Raw genomic sequence first — 21,217 nt, 5'->3', positions numbered from 1 at the left:
CAGTCATTTTTATTTTGTTCTAATGAAACATAATCAGACGACAATGTAGATACTTTTTAGCCTTTTGTGTCCTATGGCATCTGTTGAACAGCAGTGGATGAAAAGTCAATCTAGTTTAAACAGAAACCCCTTAGTCACAATTTATTTACTTTTTTAGCACAAACAGTAAATTTGGCCCATTGCTTGCCTTTGCATGGCAACGTTGTAATAACCTGTACAATGTAATTATGTGCTGTTTCTAAATTTCAATGCAATTCATATTTGAGTTTAGTTTAAGTGTAGGTTAAGATTACAGCAACTCCACTCATGAGTTCATGTTCCATCAGGGGCACTTGCAAGGGAGTCTGGAAAGTATGAGACCCTGTGGAGCATGTGCATGTTGGTGTGTGTGTGATGTGACATCATGCACCATAAGCCACTTTACAGCATTTGCTATTTTGATTTCACACATCAAACAGGAAGCAGCACTGCAGCCACCTGATAGCAATCACAGATCACCACAACCAGCCGGAATATAAGCTTTCTTATGTGCACATGTCATTTTTTAAAAATATATATTTATTTTATTTAACCAGTAACTGCATATTTTATAATTATTTGAAAACCAGCAGGAGAAACTGTCTTATTGGTGATATATATATCAGCCAATATACCACTTTTAAAAAACTAGAAGAAAAGTTGAGCTTATAGTTTGACTCCATCTACTTCTGCTTATTCACATCATAACATCATTTACTGCAGGCTTCTAGCTGGATTGCAACAAAATTCTGAATGCTTGGCAATTAAAGACCTCAGTTCCAATCAATGATATAGCATCACTCAGGGGCTAGTGTCTATACTCATATGCACGCACTTTCACACAGTGCTGTTTGTACCTGAGATTGTTCCCTGCTATTTCATAGTCACGCACCACACACGTTCACCTAGCAAGGGCTGGTGATCCCCATTGCTCTGCCAGCCAATGCAGGGGTGTGTGTGCTGAGCCCTGCAGTAATGCCCCGCAATCTCCCCTCTGTGAGCATCTTTGCATACCAAAACAACTAAAACAATTTAGGCAGAAGTGAAATTAGTATAATTGGTGGCAAAGCCGTTTAGCCCACACATCTCACATTTGGGAGGAGGGGATGAAGACCTCCAAACCCCCACACTGGAACGAGATGTATGCATGCAGACAAGAAAGGAAGAGGAGGAGGAGGAGAAAGGAGCATAAAGAAGCACTGGAATAAAAAATAATAACGTCATACCGGTGTCCAATTTGTAAGCATTGTTATTATCAAGCCCACATGCTTGCACAGGCATCACAGGAGTCAGTCGAGACAGCAAGGTGAAGGTAAAAGGTGAAGTGAGCCAATTTTCCATATCAGAGGTGGTTTGTTTGCCCCAAGCTTGAGTTGTGCCTAAAGTGCCATAACATTACAGCACTCCTACAGATGAGATCAAAGGCTCCAGCGAGGGATCCTCCGTGGTTTTGCTGGCAAGCGGCCGTCCTTTCACTGAAATATCTTTTCAGGGCTTTCCACACATTGACTGATCACACAAAATGCACTCTTAATAGAGACAGGAAATGCCACATACAAAAACTTCCTTTCTTTCTAAGTATGGGCTAATATTCAGAGATTAAGCTTTCTCGTTAATTATTTTCATTTTAATTAGTATATCTTAATTAACAATGAACATTTACCCTTAAAATTTTTTGGCTTTGGAATGAAGGAGGGGGGGTGAAGAAAGGAGAGAATAAATATGACAATCTTTTTGGGACCTCCGGGCAGGATTACTGATGCAGGCTGCCTTAGTTATTAAACACGTTCTAAATTAAATGCCTCCATGAATTTTGCACAGAAATATATTTTCATAGTTTTGCATGCCAAATGTGACATTTTATATTTCAGATTCATCTCGCTGCAGTGATTTTAGGGAAATGTCATATAAACAAAGATTTTGTCATTTACCAAAGGAAATTACTATGCGTGGCAGGTTTGGCCATTGCTTTCTCTTCTTTCTCTCTTTCCCTCTCCCTCTTTTGCCCCCTATTCTGCCTGTGCTAGTTGTTTCAAGTCAGCAAGCCATAAAAAATCTTTATCTCAGTGAAACACAGCAATTTGGGAGATAATCGAATGGTGACTGGGGGGCACAAACGCCAGTCTGAGGAATTATACCACAATCTCCCCTGCATTTACAACCTTCCTCAAAGCCAGTTGTCACCCTGGAAGGAAAGCCCCCGACTGAAGATTCATTACATCTTTAAGCCAGCACGGTGGCATGGCAGCCTCATCCCCAGATGCAACACAACAGCACACTCCTCCCACAGCTGGTGATGCTACCACTAAAGCTGCAGTCCCCTTCTCTCTCTTTCCTACTCGGTTATCTTTTCTCTCCTCTAACTCTGTTCCCCCCTTTTTCTTCTCTAAAGGCTCCCTTTTCCTCCTACTTATTTTGCAAAAACCAAAGACACCATCCCCACAGAAAAAAGATTCTTTATATGCTGTGTAAAAATACATTGTGTCAATATATAGTGATATTGTGACTACGTATTTAGCACGCTGTATAAGGAAAACTGTTTTAGTCAGCGCTGTATTGCAAATATATGCGCCTTTGCGCAGGCGTGTGCACATACAGGAGCAAAATTTGAAAATCTAGAAAATAAAGGATTTTTTTTTGGATACTCTAACAGGTTACAGGATTTCACAAAATTACATCATTCACTTTTGTTTTTTGTGGTTATTTGTAAACACTTCAGGATCAATATCTTCTCCTGCGAGACCACCCTTTTACAGATTAAGGGTATGTCACTTCCTGTTTACATGCTTTCTGTCCTCGGTGAATGTGTGGCTCGCTCTAACAGATCTTACCTGCCACAGGGGCCGTGATGCTGCAGAGGAGGATTCTGGGAGCTCTGTCATCTGGCTGTATTTGGCCATCGCTTCTTCTTGGCCTTCCCCCAACGCTCTGAGTGACGGGCTTTCGATGTCGCGGCTGCTACGTGCACAAACACACACTTGTATGCGATGCGCACAAACACAAGAGGCTAACCCTGTTAACAGCCACCTGCATTTTGGACCCTCTGTTGTTCCACTCTGTAGCCAACAGCGGCTCAATCTAATAACACCACAACAAAACACTTTCCACTGTCTCTAGCTCTCTCTGTCTTTCTCTCCCCCTCCTCTTTTTCTTCTCTCTGCCTTTCAATCTTATCAGTGGTAATGTAATAAGCGGTTGCTTCGCTCTGTCTCCTCGCCACCTCTCTTAATTCCTCAAAATAAAGCAATATCACAAGGGCCCTGGCCTGCCTGTGACTGGGGATAAGATGCTTGTAAAAGGGAGGATAATTCAGCAAATAAATGCTGCGCATCAAAGGCGAGCACTCTTTCTTTTCTTTCTCTCCTTCACTCCCTCCTCTCTGTTTGCCTATCAAAAGTATTACATGTGCTTTCATCAGTTCACAACAAGGCACAATGTGCTTCCTAATGCAATTACTCAACCTCCATTAAATTAGAAACAGTGGAAACAAATGAATTACACATTTGTTACAAAAACCACAAGTCAGCTCTGTGTCTCTGCTCTTTAATTTTTTTCTTTCACAGGCATAGAGAGAGAGAGAGAGAGAGAGAGAGAAAGTGAAATAATTTCTCATTCAATTTCAGGCAGATGTAGCCCTAGGTGATGCATAGAAAGTCTCCCATGTCTAATAGCCACCCACCATTGATATCAGAGGGAATTTACAGGGTTCAAGGCTGTCGAGAGGAGGTCATCTCGCTAAACTCCAAACCACATTCATCTGACAGGGCTGGTGTCCGACTGCCACCCACCCATAATACAACCCGGTGCGAGACGAGATGCTGATGTGTACAGTGGTGTCTTGATTTTATCGTGTCAGCCGGCGCGGTAGTCCGTAATTACTTAAAACTTAAACATGCTAAGCTGATTGCCTTTGGGGCTCTCGCTTCAAGATGTAATGTGTGATCTCTGAATAAAGCGGATGGACCAAGAATTGATGCACCTCCGAGCCCAGTGACATGGACAGATTTCTGTGCCCCGGAGCCATAGTACCCACAACGCAATGTCTGCCGACAAGAGAAGTCATGCGGGGGACACATGAATTACATTCCTTCCCGAACGTCAGTGGGAATACAAATGCTTTCAACACAATTAATGATTACAGTCATGTGACATAAATTTTACATATGGAAAGAAATATGAAATGGGCTGGACTTTACCACGGAAGCAGTGTGTTCATCATGGGTTGTGGTCTCACTGCCTCATCGCTGTCTCTTTGTGAACCGGGCTCCTTTAATTTAAAGTGGATATGTTGTGTTCTCATATGTAGCAAAACAGCAACATCTCTGCTCTGCACTATACAATACATGATCATTTACCTTAAAATCACCAGTGAAGAAAGCCATTAGTCTTTTCTTTCTCTTTGCCCACTCGCTTCTCTTCGGGGGTCCATTCTGAGCCACTTGCTGAAAACATGTTCAAAATCACATGCACGCGTTCTTTTGGGTGCAGCTTTGTGAAACAGTGCAGTGCACCATAATGGCAGAATTAAGCACAAGGAGCAACTGTAATGCAATCTGCAGGCAATCGATACCGAGCCAGACCCTAAAGACATGTAGCGTTTGATGAGTATTTCTGCCGGTTTTACATTCAGTCAGCACATTCACACTCCCCATTCAGACACATTGACACTGCTAAGTGACAATGTCTCGCACTGCAGCGGCTTTGTGCGGCAGAATAGAGAAAGAAGAAAAACGCTATTATTTTTAAAATAGATGTGAAATCTCTGGTGGATAATGTGCTTTCAATGGGAGGTGGGAGTGGAAACAGTAGGAGAGCGCATACATATTATTGTCGAATAAGATAACACCGATCCCACTACTGATACAGTACACAGTAGATGCCACTGATTATCCAGTGAGGAAAGATGAGTCAACTGTTGCTGTGACTTCGGAGTGACAGTAAGTCGTTGTTGGGTATTTTGTTTCCCGGTTACATTTACTTTCTATTCATGTAACTTGATACTCTCTCTCCTCTCTTTTCAAATGGGATTAGAACTAAAAATACAGTGGATGGAAGTCCTGCATTCCTGTGTTTACATATGCATTAATGTGTTTCTTTGGAACCTAGATTTGCCTACACAATGAGAACCTGCTGTTCTTCTATCCACTCCCATTTCTCTTCTGTCTGATCGAATGCAAACACTTGTTTTGAAAGAAGCTTCAGATCTTAAAGCTAGTTCAGAAAATCCTCAGTTGGAAAATGAAAAGTAGTCGTGATCTTTTATTTTTTTCCTGAAAAGACTGTGAGACTTGTAAAGCACCGAGGAAATTCAGCTTCTGTTAGAGACAAATATGCATAATAATGCACAACAAAGTGGAAAGAGAGAAGAAGAGAGTCTACATAAATCAAATAAATTAATGGTTTGAGCTTATCATATGTAGAATAGAATATCGATTTAAAATCCATGTTCTAATTTTGAGTCAAGGATGAATGAGTAATCTAACCTCTGAAGTACCTTGAATGCCCGCTGTTCAAAAGAAACATGAGTGCATTCAGCTGAGACCATCTTCCAAGAAAATGAAATGGATTGAGAAGGGGGGGGGGGGGGGGGGAGGTTTGGGACAACATAGAAAAGAAGAAAAATAGAAAATGAGAAGAAGAAAATTAAGCCAAGGAAGTTACTCACTTTGCAAACAGGCATGTGAAGAGACAAAAAACAGATAGACGTACATGCACACATGCACAGACTCTATGTCCATTAGCCAAGCCACTGGTACACACTATAATGGACATGGCTGATGTGCTGGTGAATATGGGATGATGACACAGATATTCCTCTTTGTAGCGCTGACCTGCTGCAGTGAAAGGCTGCCAAGCATGATCATGTCAGGCCGCGCACGCTCCTTCAGCTGCTGGGTGTAGTGGGGGATCACCTCCTCAGCTGTCCTCACTGCAAGAAATATTACAGAGGCAGCAAAAGCATTCTAATATTTAACAAAACTACAAGATTACCAAAGCATGCATGATTCTTTGAATATTATGTCAAGTCTCCCATTGCATCATTGATCCAATCATGCAACCCTGAATTGAATTAATTAATTTTGCAATGCTGAAATAATATCATGTTACTTTTAACTTTGATTTTATGAGACATTTTCTGCTCTCCAATATATATTTGTTTTAATCAGATAATCCATTTAATTTAGTGCAATAAAATAGTACTATGTATATATGTATAGGATCAATCAACATTAAAACGAATAAAAGGATAGCATTACTTTTTACAGTGCTCTCTCTGCCCATTACCATCCTCCCTGCTTCGAGTCCAGCCTCTCCTCCCAGCTCAGTACTACCCTCAGCCTGGGTTTTGGCAATGGTATGGGCCTGGGAGGGCCTGGAGCCCGAGGCATCACCACCACTGTGGAGCAGCAGTCGCCGCTGAAGCACCAGATCACCCGCCTTCACCTCCAACACCTCCTCATCCCTGGAGGCTAGCAGCGTACCTGGAGAGATTCGCATCAGTGGGCATGTGCAGACACACGCACAACCAGACATACACAAACACACACACATACGCACACGGATTTCCACTCGTAAACACTGGAACATGCATTCACATACTGATGGATGAGCATATTTAGCACATCCAGAAACAGGCACAAACTGATAGATATGTGTATGTTTGCAAACAGTATGATGTACTGAAGTGGAAGTTTGTACAAAAACACAACGGTGAACAGTCAAAAAGCATCATGTTCAATTCACACATCCACATGTTTGGCTTAAAACTATACTGAGGCAGGACTTTGTTTAGAGAAGGAACAAAAAAGAAATGCTGAATCCTATAATGTTAGTTTTTTATTATAAGAGGTGTACAAAAATATATATTTTTAGTTAGTTTAAAAAAAATAGGATGAATCAATGAATATAGCACATTTCATCAAATTGCTCTATTTCAGTAAAAGGCATTCTACAGGCTAGGCTAATCTAACATGCCCAGACTGAAATGGGACCAAGCCTCTAAACTGAAAAAAACATATGCAAAGTAGTTTTAAGTTAGTAACCTAAAAATCATTACTGAATGGAGAGAGGCATTGTTTGCAGTAGCTTATCATGCTCGCTGTTTCTGTTTCAGTTTTGCTGTGCTGGCTCATTGGTAGAAATGTGATGTATTCTTCAACAATCTCTATATTCAACGTGTGCAGTCCAACGTGTGCAAGAGCCAAATCTGTTAAAACTGCTTAATGCTTTTCACATAGAGGCTGATAGCGACGCCTAACGCCTTACAGAAAACCAGAATACCAGTTTTGTGGTCTTTCATCTCCAAGCCAAAGCAAAGGAATTCATCAAGATAAAAAAGAAGAAGAGCTGAAGATCCAAGGCAGACAGACAAGACTTCTCCAGGATTTTTTTTTCTTAAAAAAGGAAAGAAAAAAAGCTCCAACACTGGCCACTGTCCATTTCATTAATGTTTTGTTTTATTCAGGTTCTTTCTTGTGAAATGTGTATGGTGCTTTGTGACAGGCTGTAAAAGCCAAAACAAAAGCCTGAGAAGCAGTCACAAAATGTCAGGATCAGGACTGACATACTCTGAGCCCTCTGCAAAGAACACTTGAAGCCTACACCGGTGGGAGGCATCCATACAACTGCATAAGGTCATTGTCTTGAAGTCTATTGTAGCTCAGTAAAGTGCTAACTGGCAGTAGTGTTGGACAGTACAGAAGTACAAGCTCTCTCTCTCTCTGTTTCCCTGTCTCTCTTTCCTTCCCTTTCTCTCAGCCTATTGCATGAAGCAACTCTTAATCCAAGATCCTCTTTACTTTCTCTGTGGGATTTCATGAACATTCCAAAACAATGGATGGGGTTGCTAATCTCGGTGGTACAGCTAAATCCAAAACAATAGGAAATAATACAAGCCTGCTAAATTCTACCGTGTTGAAGCGGGCCTAAACCCATCACTTGTGCGCTGGAATTACAAGAGAGATGTGCGTCATGTCAACAGGATCTGGTATGACTGTCTTCACCCAGAACAATGCTAAGCTTAAACCATCTCAGTATTGCCTGGATGGCTACATATTTAAATGAAACTGAGCTAATGAGAAAAGGCACGACTACTGTGAGACAATAGGGTTGCTTGGAAAGCACCGTCTGCTGGTGAGCGTCCCTTTCTAGTTTACTCTTTGTTCTATGGTAGTGCTGCTTTTAGTGGGAAATACAGCATCATATTTTTGGGTGGATGGTTTCTGTTATTTACATTTAACATTAGAAAGTAGAACACACAAGAAAATATGATATTCTTGTTCACAAAATTGTGTTTTTAATGATATTTTAATACAGATGGAAGTTAACAGAAAGATGTATCTCTAAAGTCTGAAAACAAATTTAGTGCTTCTGCACTATCTACACTAACCAGCATGTCTGTGAATTATACCAATGATTTAAACCAGCAATACAAGCAAATACATGCAAACTAGTTTAAGTGATACACATAGGTTAAATGTGCAAAACTGGATGAAATTTGGCTAAATATCACAATAAATCAAGGACCCACAAATCACTATGGCACTGTAGTATAGCTAATAGGGGATACATACCAGGTAAGTCAATGAAGGTGTCTTCGTCATCCAGCAACGCAGTTATTCTTTCATACAGTTTCTTTTCATCAGCAGTGAAACTTTCTGTAAATCCAAACAAGTATATTTGAATGGTGCCAAAAAAAGAAATATATTTCTTTTTGTGTGCTTTAATAATTACTTTCTGCTTATCAGCCAACTCAATCGAAACTGCATCTTAACATGCAAATTAGTCGTGGGGAAGGGTGAAAATCAAGTGTATGTAGAGGGGTAATGAAATGGGAGCATTAACATGCCTGTTAGCTGGCCTGTCATCATGTGATGAGATTTGATTTGGTGGATCCTTTGATATTACACGGCAGTGATATCCAAAAGATACAGGTGAAATGCCTTCTCCATTAATAGCCAGGTTTCATTATAACATGCATATTACTTGGCTCCCAAGAGCTTGCCTTTAATAGGCCTACTTTAGGAGGGGGCTGCAAACTCCTGATATGGCTCTGCACGTGTCATTTGACGGGGGGGGGGGGAGAAAATGCCACTGTGAAATGAAAACTGACCAATGATACATGACCTTCATCAATGACAACGACTTGGGTAGCCAATCTAGTGATGCCATCACTTGGTGTATTTACATAGACCGCCGTGGCATCACGAATGGCAGCCTGTTACTAGTGATCTCTCTCACCCCTCTTTAATGAACCGAGGAGAACCATTATGACAGAGAATGGCATACTTAATTCCAGCTCATCTTCAGCGCTGACCCCAGTCATCCTGCAATGCCCCGAGTCCGTCTGCCTTGTCAATGACGGGTCAAAGTAATTTTGCGCACGTTCATTTCCTGTGGAAAGTGCACGACGAGGAAAGCGAATGAGAGAAAGAGGGATTGGGAGTTGGCGGGGTGGTAAGGGAGGGGAAGGAGGGAGTTGTACAGGTTCAGGTTAGTGGTTATTAGAAGCACATGAAGCAAAATGTTAATTTTGAAACCCACACTGTCGAAGGGCAGTGGTAGTGGCTGCTACTAGATAAGGCAGAGCCAAGATGAGACAGGAGTTCAGAGGCGCAGAGAAAGAACTGGGAAAAAGACTCCTGGGTTTCTCAGTGCACCTCTCCACGGCCTGCGGTGCTCTGGGGCCTAATTAGCATGCTGCAAAAGGTCATGGCAAGCAATCTCTTAAATATGACTGCCATATGTTTTCCATGTTCAAAAGGAACTAATGAGAAAGTCTACAAGCCCAAAAGTACCTGGAATTTCAAAGACAATACCAGCTAAATACTCCGAGGTCAGCGGCCTAGAGAAGGAGGCAAGTTTGGGGGAGCAGATCCAAAGGAAAATAACTTGAGCCCATGTCTCATTGACTTCTTATTAGCAATCACTGACCTATGGGTATCAAGTCTGCTCCACAGAGTTTATGGGAATCAGTTGGCTCAGGGGCACTTTCTATTAAAGGTACACCCCACCTACAGCTTTTTTTTAACCCCTGGAATCATTATCATTGCAAGCCTTGAATATTTTGCTCCAATCTAAATTGCTTGACTTGTATTTCTCAGATTGTGAGGGGAAAATGGATTAAGTCATGTTATATATTCCACACAAGGCGCGTTTATAGAAGTCTGAGGGCTTCAGTGATTGGTTGCATAAAAATGCGAGTTTGTTTGCATAAAAGGACCACTGGCCACTCGGCCACTACCCCCCAAAAAAACTCCACAGAAATTCTTTTGTGTTCTTGTAAAATATCTGCATGAGGTTTTCCTGCTCTTTCATACTCCAACTTAAACACTCAGACTGAAATACTTATTAAGAGTCATGCTGCTACATGACTCTTCAATGGTGTCATAAATTGACTGTGAAATTCACATGTTAAATCCTGGTACATTGTTAGCAGAGAGTTTGAACAATTTCTCCGCAAATAGCTCTGAGGTTATGAAACCCTTTTTTCAAATACAAATTTGCATAATGGTAGTAGCTTCGTGAATCGCCTTTTGAATCATAGCTGTGATTTACCTAAATAGTCTGGCTGCCCTCCAATTCATCTCTCTAATGAAAATTTCAATTATCTGTTCTTACATGCACAATATCTGTAACTAGCACTTCTTGGCAGCCAGAGATACTGTTAGCAGAGACCAAGAGATAATGAAAGAGTCTGGAAAAGGCCAAAGTGTCACAAACATGGAACATTTTCTGTTTGGATCTTCCAGTAAAGGCACACAAGTCAGAAGTGCTTATTGCGTGCTACTGATTCATAGTTTGTGGATTCAGAACCTATAAATTCTTCAGTGCATTTTCAATTTTATTTATTTGCAGTGTTTCAGCAACCATAAATTGCCTTCCTAATCAAGTCCATGTAAAAATGAAGGCAGTCCATCAAAGCAGGCTTCCCTTGTCCAATTGCAGCGCTACTCTGAGTTACTGGCAGTCAGATGTAACACTCCTCTCTGAACGGATGGGGCTCGCTCTCTGATTCCGGATTTGGTCGCCTACCTTGCAAATCCTTATAATGGATATTGACAGTGTTTAATTCACACCAAATGCGAGCCGATGGTGGGAGAGAAAAAAAAAGATGATTGCTTTTCCAGAGCAACTTGAGAATGAACTTTATTTTCCACCCAGGATTTGCTCTGCCTCTTGTGCATAAAAAATAATGACAAAATAGATAATAATTACTAGCCATACACAGCGAAAGCAAAATAAACCATATTAAATCAAGAATCTAACATGTGACTCATCCCCGAGAAAACTGGCACACTCACAACCTCGAACACATCCTAATTTACCATCCCATTCCTCAAGAGTTCTCTCTGACATACTGAATTATAAGGGGGCATATTCGTATGCCTGATTGGCCTTAAGCTGTGTTTTGGGGGCGTTGTGAGTACACCACACAGACAGCGGATCGGCTCGATAGCGTAGTAGCGTATGTAAATGCACTCTCCTATGACTCCAGCCCACCACAAGGCATGTAGCCGAGAGTGGGAGTCAAGGCTGATTGTGTCGAGGGTACTTCTAGATAGAGATAGAACACCCACTACTGTAGCGTTCTCCAGCGAAGGAAGAAGTTATACGAGGGTTGCTTGTTAGGACACGCTTGCTTTGGAATGCAGGGACCAAGGGCCCCCCAAATGGAAAGCTACAGACTGAGAGAAGGAAAGAGGCAGTGAGAGAAAGGTTAGATCAGGAACACATCTACTGTCAACAAATTTGAGGCTAATGAAGAATGAAGCTTCACCTCTTTCTTTGGCAGGGGCTCGCGGCTCCATTTTTTTTTGGTGAGCTGCAAGGGTGCTATCTGGTCTGTCACCTCGAATTTCTCTCCCGAGCCAAACCGGAGGAATGGAATGCTCGGTGCTTCTTTCTCCATCAAAGGCTGGGTTTTCAATGCCCACCACATTAGCTCTCGCTTCTCTCCCTGACAGAATAAATAGAAACATAAATGAAAATACAATGACACGCAGGGCCGGGACAACACTTACATCAAAGTGAGTCATTAAAAGAAAAAAGAAAAAAACAAGGCATATTTATAAACAACAGAATTCTATTGGTGCTTTGACTGCCCCAAAATGTTCAAGCGCATCCTCCTCGAATGATGCTAAAACACAATTAGGTTAAAATTAAATCAGAATCTTGCAGGAGGAGGAGAAAAAAAAGAGGAGAAGAAGAAATGATTAAAATAATTACAAATTGCGCCCTGACAAGCAAGAGCAAAATTTAGCCCAAAGCCATTTGTCTGTAATTAGTTAATTAATCCTTACACAAATTATGAGCAATAACTCATCAAGCAGGACTCACCCATCAGAAATTCAGCCGACTTGGATTTCTTCTGCTTAGGTTGCTGCAGAGCCTTCTGCTGTAACTTCTGGAGGGAAATTGTTAAATGAATAAATTAGCTGCAGAATGAAGATCATCATTTATGATCCGCAACTAACGCAGTATTTTAAATATGGGACGACACTGAAATGTCATTTAATTTACATCGCCGCTAAAGGGGTCAAGCACTAATTGAACAACAGGAGTGGAAAAGAATTTAATCATAAATAGATAAGAAAAGTTGACACGAATGTGTAATGAAGGTCACATTAAAATACTCCCTCCTTGTTTCTAAAAAGAACGGGCAACAACACTCGCGCCTGGAAAATTATGCATTTTCTTTCTTTCTTTCTTTTTTTCTGCACAAGCTGCATGAGAGTACACCGTCTCGGTGTGCAAATGAGTATGGAAATCCAGGCACACTTCTCATTACTTCCATTCACATGAACTCAACCTAAAAACCCTCAAAGGAGGGAGAGAAGTGGTGTTTAAATAACATCATGTCAGGTCTCCTGCATTTGGTAAAGACAGATTTTTGATGAAGGACTTATTCTTGAAGATGCCACAAATTTAATATAAATGGCGGCAGGGGGAATACAAAGACAGGCTAAGTGAACACTATTCCGACTTGGAGTTGTAGGTGGTCTTCACTGGTATGAAGTGGAAAGAAAAAAGAAGAAGGGCTATAAGACAGAAAGTATGGGTTTCTTTGAAATCAAGAGTATGTGGAACAAACCCCGCACTCCCACATTTCTCTCATTTCTGCGGACAAGCAGAACAATAAGAAAGCCGAGGTAAAAAGCATAAGTAGTTGTTTTTGTTATTGATATGTTTACATAAGAATGCGCCATATAAAAGAGCTTTGTTGCTCAGAGCGTATGGAGCTTTTTAAGCATCATTTTATGCAGATTTCAGTGATGAACTGTGCTCATGCCCATGAACAGCATGTATTTGTATACAATATTTAATTTCAAAGGAAAAATCAAGGGGCAGAATGGGTGGGGAGGGCTTATTTCAACTCTAAATGACAGAGCAATTAAAATAGCAGAGGACTACTTCCAGACCAATCTGGTAAGAGGAGTTTTTGTAAATCTGTTTTTACATTCAACAAGCCCTACAGCAAGACATTCATTTATACCACTGAGATTAATGCTTATCTAATTGTAACTTATTTAAAAACCATTTTCTTTTCGACTGGGTACCAATCATTTTCTCTGAGTTGCACATACAAAAATGAGAGACAAATTTGGCATTGGTGAAGATGTCTCCATGTCGTTTCTTTCATTTTCTTCTTCTTCTTCTTCTCTCTCTCTCTCTGATTGTTTTTTTTTTACATTTCAGTAAACAATTTACAGAACTTTCTGCACTAATGTTCAGGTGCATACTCAAATTATCGACATTCCCTGCAACAATTAGAAGAAAATTAATCAAACAGTTCTTTTTTTGCTAATGAAAAATGCACACACTCCTCATTTGTACACCAGACAACTTAAATAATATTATCCTGCAAACTAAATCAGTGATTTGAATAAGCTAAATGGTATTTGCATTCTTTATATGGTATTAAAATGCTGATTGTTATTGGAACCTCAGAGCCAATTCGGAAATCCTTAATGACTAAATATAAAATAATGTCCATCCACACTACAGTTTTCCCCCTTGACACTAAAAGCTTGTTGTTCAGCCTTTTAACAACACATACTGTGATTAGAAACATTTCAGATTTGTTTGCTACTGTAATTGATTTTCAGACTAGGAAAATAATCTTTAATAGTCTGCATATATAAGTCCTTTCAACACAGATGTTTGCTATTATTGTTCAATGTTTCTCCCAAGGACACTGTGGCATGTGGCTGGGGATTGAACCACAAACCATCTGAAGAGTGGACGTTTAAGAAGAAGCCACCTTTTATGCTAACAGCCCAATTAGAAATATCTGCAATATCATTTACTTCATAATTTATAGCAGACTTTACATTTTAAGCACATAACATGAAGGGTTTTTGGCACTGTTCTTTTTTTCTTTCTTTGTCTTTACACTGGTTGTCCTCAAAGCACATTTTGGATTACTCTGATTTATAAAAGTTCCCATGTTTCTAACTGTGCATAGTGCGATAGCTTCATGCCCTGCAAATAAAAGTGTCAATTTGAATATAAGGTAACCAAGTAAAGAGCCTAGACTCTATATGGTAGCCCCAGACTCTGGGTGCACATCCTGCCATGTAAAGCTCTCTGTCATGAAAGCTAAGAAAGGACTCATTAAAAAAAACAAAAAAGCCAACTAATTGGTCAGGTGCAGGACTTACTATGCAGTACACTGAGAAATGTGAAAACCAGCCCAAGCCAAAGTTTCTGCTGTTTTCTGTGACTTTGCACAAACATGTGTTAAACTTTTGGAGCTGCACCAAAATTACACGCCAAGAAATTTGGATGTATTATACCATTCACAACAGCCATACTGTAAATAGTAGCACAGCACAAAAGGCCCATTCTCTTCCCATCTGAAGGCATCTACATATGCCCCTTTAAATCCACCCACTCCACCTCATTTCACTGTGAAGCACACCAAATGCTTACTTTGCAGCCAACATGGGAAAAAAATAATTTACAACGGGTGACAAAAAAGGAGAATCGTGACTTTTTTCCCTTTCTTTCTTTTTAAATGTGATTGTTGTCAAAAGGAATTGAGCACAACAATGCCTTGTTCAGTTCTTGTTGCATTCAAAGGCATAGCTAGAAGGGCTTGGGGAAGACCGCTCGCTGCTAGGGGCTGGTGGGCACAGACCAGCTAGAAAGTGAATTTTGCATACTGTACGGATCATCGCCCAGTTCAGCCCAGTCACATTGAATCTGCCATCAACCAATTGTGCTTCATGAAACCGTCAACCCTCATTTACGTCTGCCTGTTTTCTTCCCCATACAGCTGTAAACAAGGCTCCAGCTTTGAGCTGTCTTCCTCTGTCCCTGCGCGCTGCTTGCCAGGGGAGAGTAGACAGCAAAACCTTGTCTTCACTGAGCTACTTAAAGCTACCATTTCCAGACAAGCACCCTGCGCACTAGGCAAAGGATTCAGGGACAAGAGTGATTCTGGAAGTGACAAGAGTTTTAAGAGCTTTACACAGAGATCCCATAATGTGTTTTGTGTCTTCACTGAGCTCCAACTTGTACCTAAAAATAATTTCTTATTTGTCTTGATCAACACAGTTTGAATCCAAGGGCATGATACACACAGCGAGTAAAGTCATTAATATACATATATGTGCGACTACACATCATAACTCCATGCAATAAAACGATGTGACACGCAAAAGTTGAGCCTTAAATCAATGACCACTTTTGTTTTCATGTTGACAAAGTCTCTTTTTATCTATCCACATAATAAAAATTGTTATATTGATAAAATGTCATAAGAATAATTAAAACATCTACAAAGCATCTCTATTTAAATGAGTATAGATAAGGTTAGCATTTTGTTTCAAAAGCATACAAAGCCAATTCTACCCTTAAAATGTGAAACCGTCTCAATTTATAGAGCAGCCTTATATGTGCATGGTAATTGTGACCCACCAAACAGTTTCTTCTAAACAACAACCGCGTCAGTTGGTGTAGACAGAAAACATAATTAGTATTCAAGCTTAATTAATCTACGCTGGCCCCCTTTAAGTGAATTAGTCAATTATTTATGCATGTGTGCTCCTTTGATGCTAACAGATTATGTATGTTGCTGGAAAAAACCTTGAAAAATGACTTTGAAAACTTTCTACCATAAAATGTCACTACAAGCTTTTGTACCGACTTAGAAATGTCATTGAAGGGCATGAATTCTGAATGGATGTGAAAACAAACTGCAGAGAATCTGTAAATTCTTATTGTTGCCAAAATTTTAGATAAGTCGTCTAAACGCTGCAATTCCACAATCCAGGGAAAAATACAAAACAAATACCAAAATAATGCCAGTAAATATGAGCCAAATATGCTCTTTTTGTCCTAATCCATGGAATGGAAATCTAACACAGGTCGGATCAAGGTCTTTCCTAGGATCATGGGAACTCCTTGGGATTTTCAAGAGCCTTTTTGTTTTTACCCTTGAGAACCAGGCACTGGCCTCTGCATCTCTCAGTCCCCCCCCCATTGAAAACCCAGAGGCAGCACAGAGGAATGCTAAATGTCAATGGTCAGGCTGCTCCAGCACCTTGAGAGAGAGGGAGAGCTGGAGGTACAAGGATTTGACCTCGCTGTGTTCAGTCACACTGTTATGAGGGCCAGAAGTGAAACTGTACTCACACTGCCAAAGGTGTCCATCTCCACAAACTGCAAAAGATCATCACTGGCTGACCCTGATTTCTGAACTTAGACCAGGCCTAAAAAACAGAATGTGTGAAAAATGGTGGAAAAAAACATAAAGTTAAACCGAGGCTCATGAAAAACTAAAAACTAAATAAAAAGCACAGAGATGCTACTATTGACTTAATTTCAAACGTTAAATTTGCCTCTTAATTTAAAGCATGCCTATATTATTAGAGCTATAAAAAAAAAAGTTTATTTGAATGTGTGTACGAAAGCCTTTACTGCAGCACACACAGCATTACACACTCTCCTCCTGCTTGTGTGCTTAAAACCGTTATCTCTGCAATGCATCTCAGAGAATGTAGGACACTAAACACCATTTATTATCACAGATAACAAATTATTTGCCTTGATTATTCAAAGTGTTTATTCATTTACATCTGATACAGTATCATTTGGTATTTTTATCGTCTTTTCCTATGGTAATTCACATGGCTTGCACAAGTTTCTGCTGAAATAGCAAAACAAACCCCAGGCAAAATGTGAAAGATTATCCCATACCATGCGAGCTAGGATGAAATGCTATACTTTTTCACACTGAACACTGCTCCACTGGGTGTGATTGAAAAACATGTAAAGCTATTGAATCTGTGGTTTGTATATGTGAGGGAAAATGAGTGTTGTAACAAGTGGGCCAGTGTTTTTGTAATTGTTTCAAATTACACTCGACGTAATAACTCAGTGAAAGCGGAGCCAGTGTGCGGTCCGCGCACATTGACTAGGCAAAGACCACAGGATATCCATGCACCTTATCACGGCCCACAAAAAAAGAGAACAAAAAAAGAAAAGGAAAAAGCGATCGCGTAAACAACTGTGGAGAGTAAAACTTTTCAGCTACATTTCTAGCTGCATCTATTTGTGTCTAATGGCGCTTATCACCAGAAGAAGGATAATACTTTTAGATAAAGAGGTGCTTTGTAGCATTTCCTGTACATGTGTATTTTATTGAATTAAAGACACCCTAACATTCCTGTTTTTAATTTGGTGAACTGTTTTTCTGGCATTGTGTGTTTGCATGTGTGTGTGTGTGTGCAATCGTTTTACACAGGCTGTAAAATTGTGATGCTGTGAGAAAAATAAGTCCATTAGTAGTTAAAACTGAACACCCCCTGCCAAATACTGAGATTGCCAGTACTGTTGTTAACCATATAAAGGACTGGCTCACTTTTCTGCTTTCCGTCAACAGCCATATGTGAATATATTACAGCACTGCACAACAAACCCCAAAAGTCCAGGAGGTTTAATGCACTTTCTGGACTTTTTTTTTTTTTTTTGCTAGTATCAATCCAAAAAAAAAAGACAAGAAGTTTGGACTTCTCTGCTGTGTTAATTTAACTCATGTGTTTACTGAGCAATACACCCATGCAAACACACTCTGCCGACACGAGCCAGGGTGCAGCTAAATGATCTATATACGATTTCCTGCAATTGCATTTGTTTTTGACCTGCACACCACAAAACTGTTCAATCACAGCAAAATGGTGGGAACAAGCAGCTCGGTTCAGAGTTTAAAAAGACAACGCTGCCGTCGATTGATTGCTGTTTTAAATTTTGGAACTGAAAATATTTCGGCTTTTAAAGAACTTTTTCACGACTTTTTCTGGACCTTTCCACACAAAGCAGCATTTTAAAGGTTTTCTCTCAAAACTTTTTAAGAGTTAAACTTTATTCACATAAATTCAAACACTGAATATATTAAATAAGGAGCTTGTGCTTTACCCTAGACGTCTAAAATAGTGACAGCACTAATATGAACAATGGATCTACTGATTAAAAATACCGCAAGTGTGTGCATTGTTCCTCAGGAATGTCACTATATTTGACCTGCAACCTTTTTCCATCTACTTCTTTCGCCCTGAGAAAGACCATCTCCTCTGTCATCTAGTCAGCTAAGCTCAATCAGCCCCTAATCCAGAATGACAGTGGGATCAGTGTTTGCAGTAGACAAGGCACTTCCCCTTTTTTTGAGGCATGGTGTGACCTGAAATCTTCCCTGACATTTTTTTTCCCGTTTCCACAAACACGGATCGGGGCTGTAATTCAATAGTCACAAAGAGACAGGGCATCGCGCACCAAAGAATATTTTATTTGCTTGCAGACAGAAGCCTTTTCTTGTTCTTTGACAGCCGTCAGTCTCCCCCAAAACACACAGTTCACACGGCTGACAATAAGAGTCAAAAAAGGGGCCAGGCTTTTTAACATTTTGCAGCATATTTACTTTAAATGTGCTCTTTGCACTTTATAAATTTATAGTAACATAAGAAACAATCCCTTTTTCTGAGTTCTGTCAAACTGCTCCTCTTCAGGTAAATTAAAAGCAGGTAAGAAGGCTTTTCACTAAACTATGTAATTTGATCTGAATGGATTATTAAGCCAAACTTTTGCAAATAACTAGCACACCATAACAGTAACTGAATACATAGATATTGTTATTACTTAGGATTAAGAGGTATGTTACCTTGTGAAGTCAGAATCCTCCCTCTTTATGGTTAGCTACACCTCAGTCGCCAAGGCGATAGTGACGCAGGTCCTAACAGCAAGCCCTTACACTTGGTGTCAGATGACCTCCTCATGTTCACTTTCTCTGGGTGAAAGTACACACGTCCGGTTTTAAACTTTTTATATTTGAAAGATAGCACACAATTCATTATTCGAGAGTGGCAAGATGACTGTCATGAATACAACATGAATGACAGAAGCAGGAACTGTGAGTTATCCAATTTCACATTTTGGGGAAGGACATTTCTGACAGTTTGTGGCAACCCATGACCAACACCATTAAGCTGGCAAGATAAAGTCTGGTCTGTGTAATAGTTTCATCTAACAGATGGCATCACTGCTCAACAAGGCTGAATTATTAATGCGGAGTGCGGTATGGCGCTTCTTCAAACAAATGTTTACATATAGTTTCACCTGAACAAAAGTACGAAACTTCCCCCTTTTGTCATCGCTCAGTGTCGATTCCAGTGAACCTCCCAAACTGACGTTAAAGTGCTCGTGCTGCTGTGTAAACATCCATTATGTAGTATGTGACAATTCACACGAGTTGCATGCATTATTTAAAGGAAAGTGCAGACAAATGTATTTCTCAGCCAAAGAAAACCAAGCAAGCTTTACAGCTGCTATGAAGGATAGTCACAAAATGCCCAGCGGATTGGCCCATTCATGTTTGGCATAAGGCATATTAACACTAATGTCTCCTTAAAACAGATCATGAACTACTAATGCTTCCCTTAGAACAAACAGTCAGCCTCTGTTTTATTTATGACTGCAAAGCCATCAGGCCATTGGTGGCCTTTTCAACTGAGGAAGAGAGATTGCTCATATGTATCAGCAATGAATAGCCCTCATTTGTTTTTTGCCACTACGGAGTCACTGTTTTGTTTTATCAAAAGTTTATGATAGCTGCTGTGAACACTCTGAGTTCATTCAGGGGACCCGTATCACACTCTTTCTTTGGTTAATGAACAAAGCCGAAAACAATCAGAAGTTAACTACGAACAACAACGCATCATTAATGCATGTTTGAATCAAAAGCAGTATTTACAGGATCTATATTACACTTACATTTGTTTAATTTTATTTTTGCTTATTAAGCTGGTTAAATATATTCTAAATAAGATGCCCACCGATTTGGACCTCCCATTTTCTGCCTAAGCTGTCATTGATCGTTTATGCGATTAAATATAGACCTAAATCTCCATCTTATCCAATTAATTCTCTTTGCAGGCATGAGAGTGGCTAATGATGTTATCTTACCTAATTAACCTGTATAGGGATTCAACTCCAGGACAGGGGATTGTTCATCCTTCATCCAAGTGTTCATTATTATCATTACAATCATTATCATAAAAGGGCCAACTTATGATGTTGGCCATTCCACCACTATTAATCTAGATTGAGTCTTTTTTTTTTTTTCATTTTGGGGAGGGGGATCCTTTGGGTCATTTTTAATTATCACTAAAAGAATGGGAATTCTTGCAAAGCTGAGTAAGTTCAGTTGTGGTCACAGCAATCACTGCAATCCCACGAGGCCACATTACGCGAATGTGATCCGACTGTCTATGACTGAAGGGACATTTCAGATTTTTGCTGTGTTTAGGGCCCTGTGTCCCAAATACATTGAAACTGTTTCTACAGCTTTCTGTCAGCTTTCCATTTGAGTGTGGGCTTCAACCTATTAACTCCGCATACTTGAAGAAGATCAATAGCCTTCATTGGGCCATGTGTCATTAGCTAATCGGATATTGATGAGGGTATTGACACACACCTAATTAATCTCAGGCCTGGTGCTGGCTTTCATATGTTTCCTTAATTATGCACTTCATCTTAGTCCCAACACATCAGCAGATTTCTGCTTCCTGTGTGACAGTGAGTAAAAGTTACCTGTCAAGTCTCACTCTAGCATTTAAAGTTTTTTTTCCTATGTTGCTCTTTTAAAACTGGTATTAATTTTAGGAGCACTGAAGTAAACAAGCATGTTAAGCACGTTTAG

At 40.1% G+C, this 21,217-nt stretch overlaps 1 protein-coding gene across 1 annotated transcript in view; it reads right to left on the bottom strand.

The window, feature by feature from the left end:
* Positions 1 to 19,226, bottom strand: part of ofcc1 (orofacial cleft 1 candidate 1) — a 76,784-nt gene extending 57,558 nt beyond the window's left edge. Inside the window, exons 1-11 of the mRNA XM_085468694.1 lie at positions 19,181 to 19,226; positions 16,660 to 16,736; positions 12,358 to 12,424; positions 11,798 to 11,977; positions 9,303 to 9,411; positions 8,592 to 8,671; positions 6,276 to 6,500; positions 5,850 to 5,947; positions 4,374 to 4,460; positions 4,215 to 4,285; positions 2,850 to 2,976 (exon numbers count right to left, since the gene is read on the bottom strand). Of these exons, the coding sequence (XP_085324820.1) occupies positions 2,850 to 2,976; positions 4,215 to 4,285; positions 4,374 to 4,460; positions 5,850 to 5,947; positions 6,276 to 6,500; positions 8,592 to 8,671; positions 9,303 to 9,411; positions 11,798 to 11,977; positions 12,358 to 12,424; positions 16,660 to 16,677 (1,062 nt within the window). The 5' untranslated portion in view covers positions 16,678 to 16,736; positions 19,181 to 19,226. The remainder of the gene's footprint in view (positions 1 to 2,849; positions 2,977 to 4,214; positions 4,286 to 4,373; positions 4,461 to 5,849; positions 5,948 to 6,275; positions 6,501 to 8,591; positions 8,672 to 9,302; positions 9,412 to 11,797; positions 11,978 to 12,357; positions 12,425 to 16,659; positions 16,737 to 19,180) is intronic.
* Between the last annotated feature and the right edge of the window lie 1,991 nt (positions 19,227 to 21,217).

This window comes from Copadichromis virginalis, linkage group LG9 (assembly GCF_057382275.1).
Source record: "Copadichromis virginalis isolate Kocher_CV1m ecotype Utaka linkage group LG9, C_Virginalis_male_GT1.1, whole genome shotgun sequence".
Lineage (NCBI taxonomy): Eukaryota > Metazoa > Chordata > Actinopteri > Cichliformes > Cichlidae > Copadichromis > Copadichromis virginalis.
This window is presented reverse-complemented; position numbering and strand designations above follow the sequence as displayed.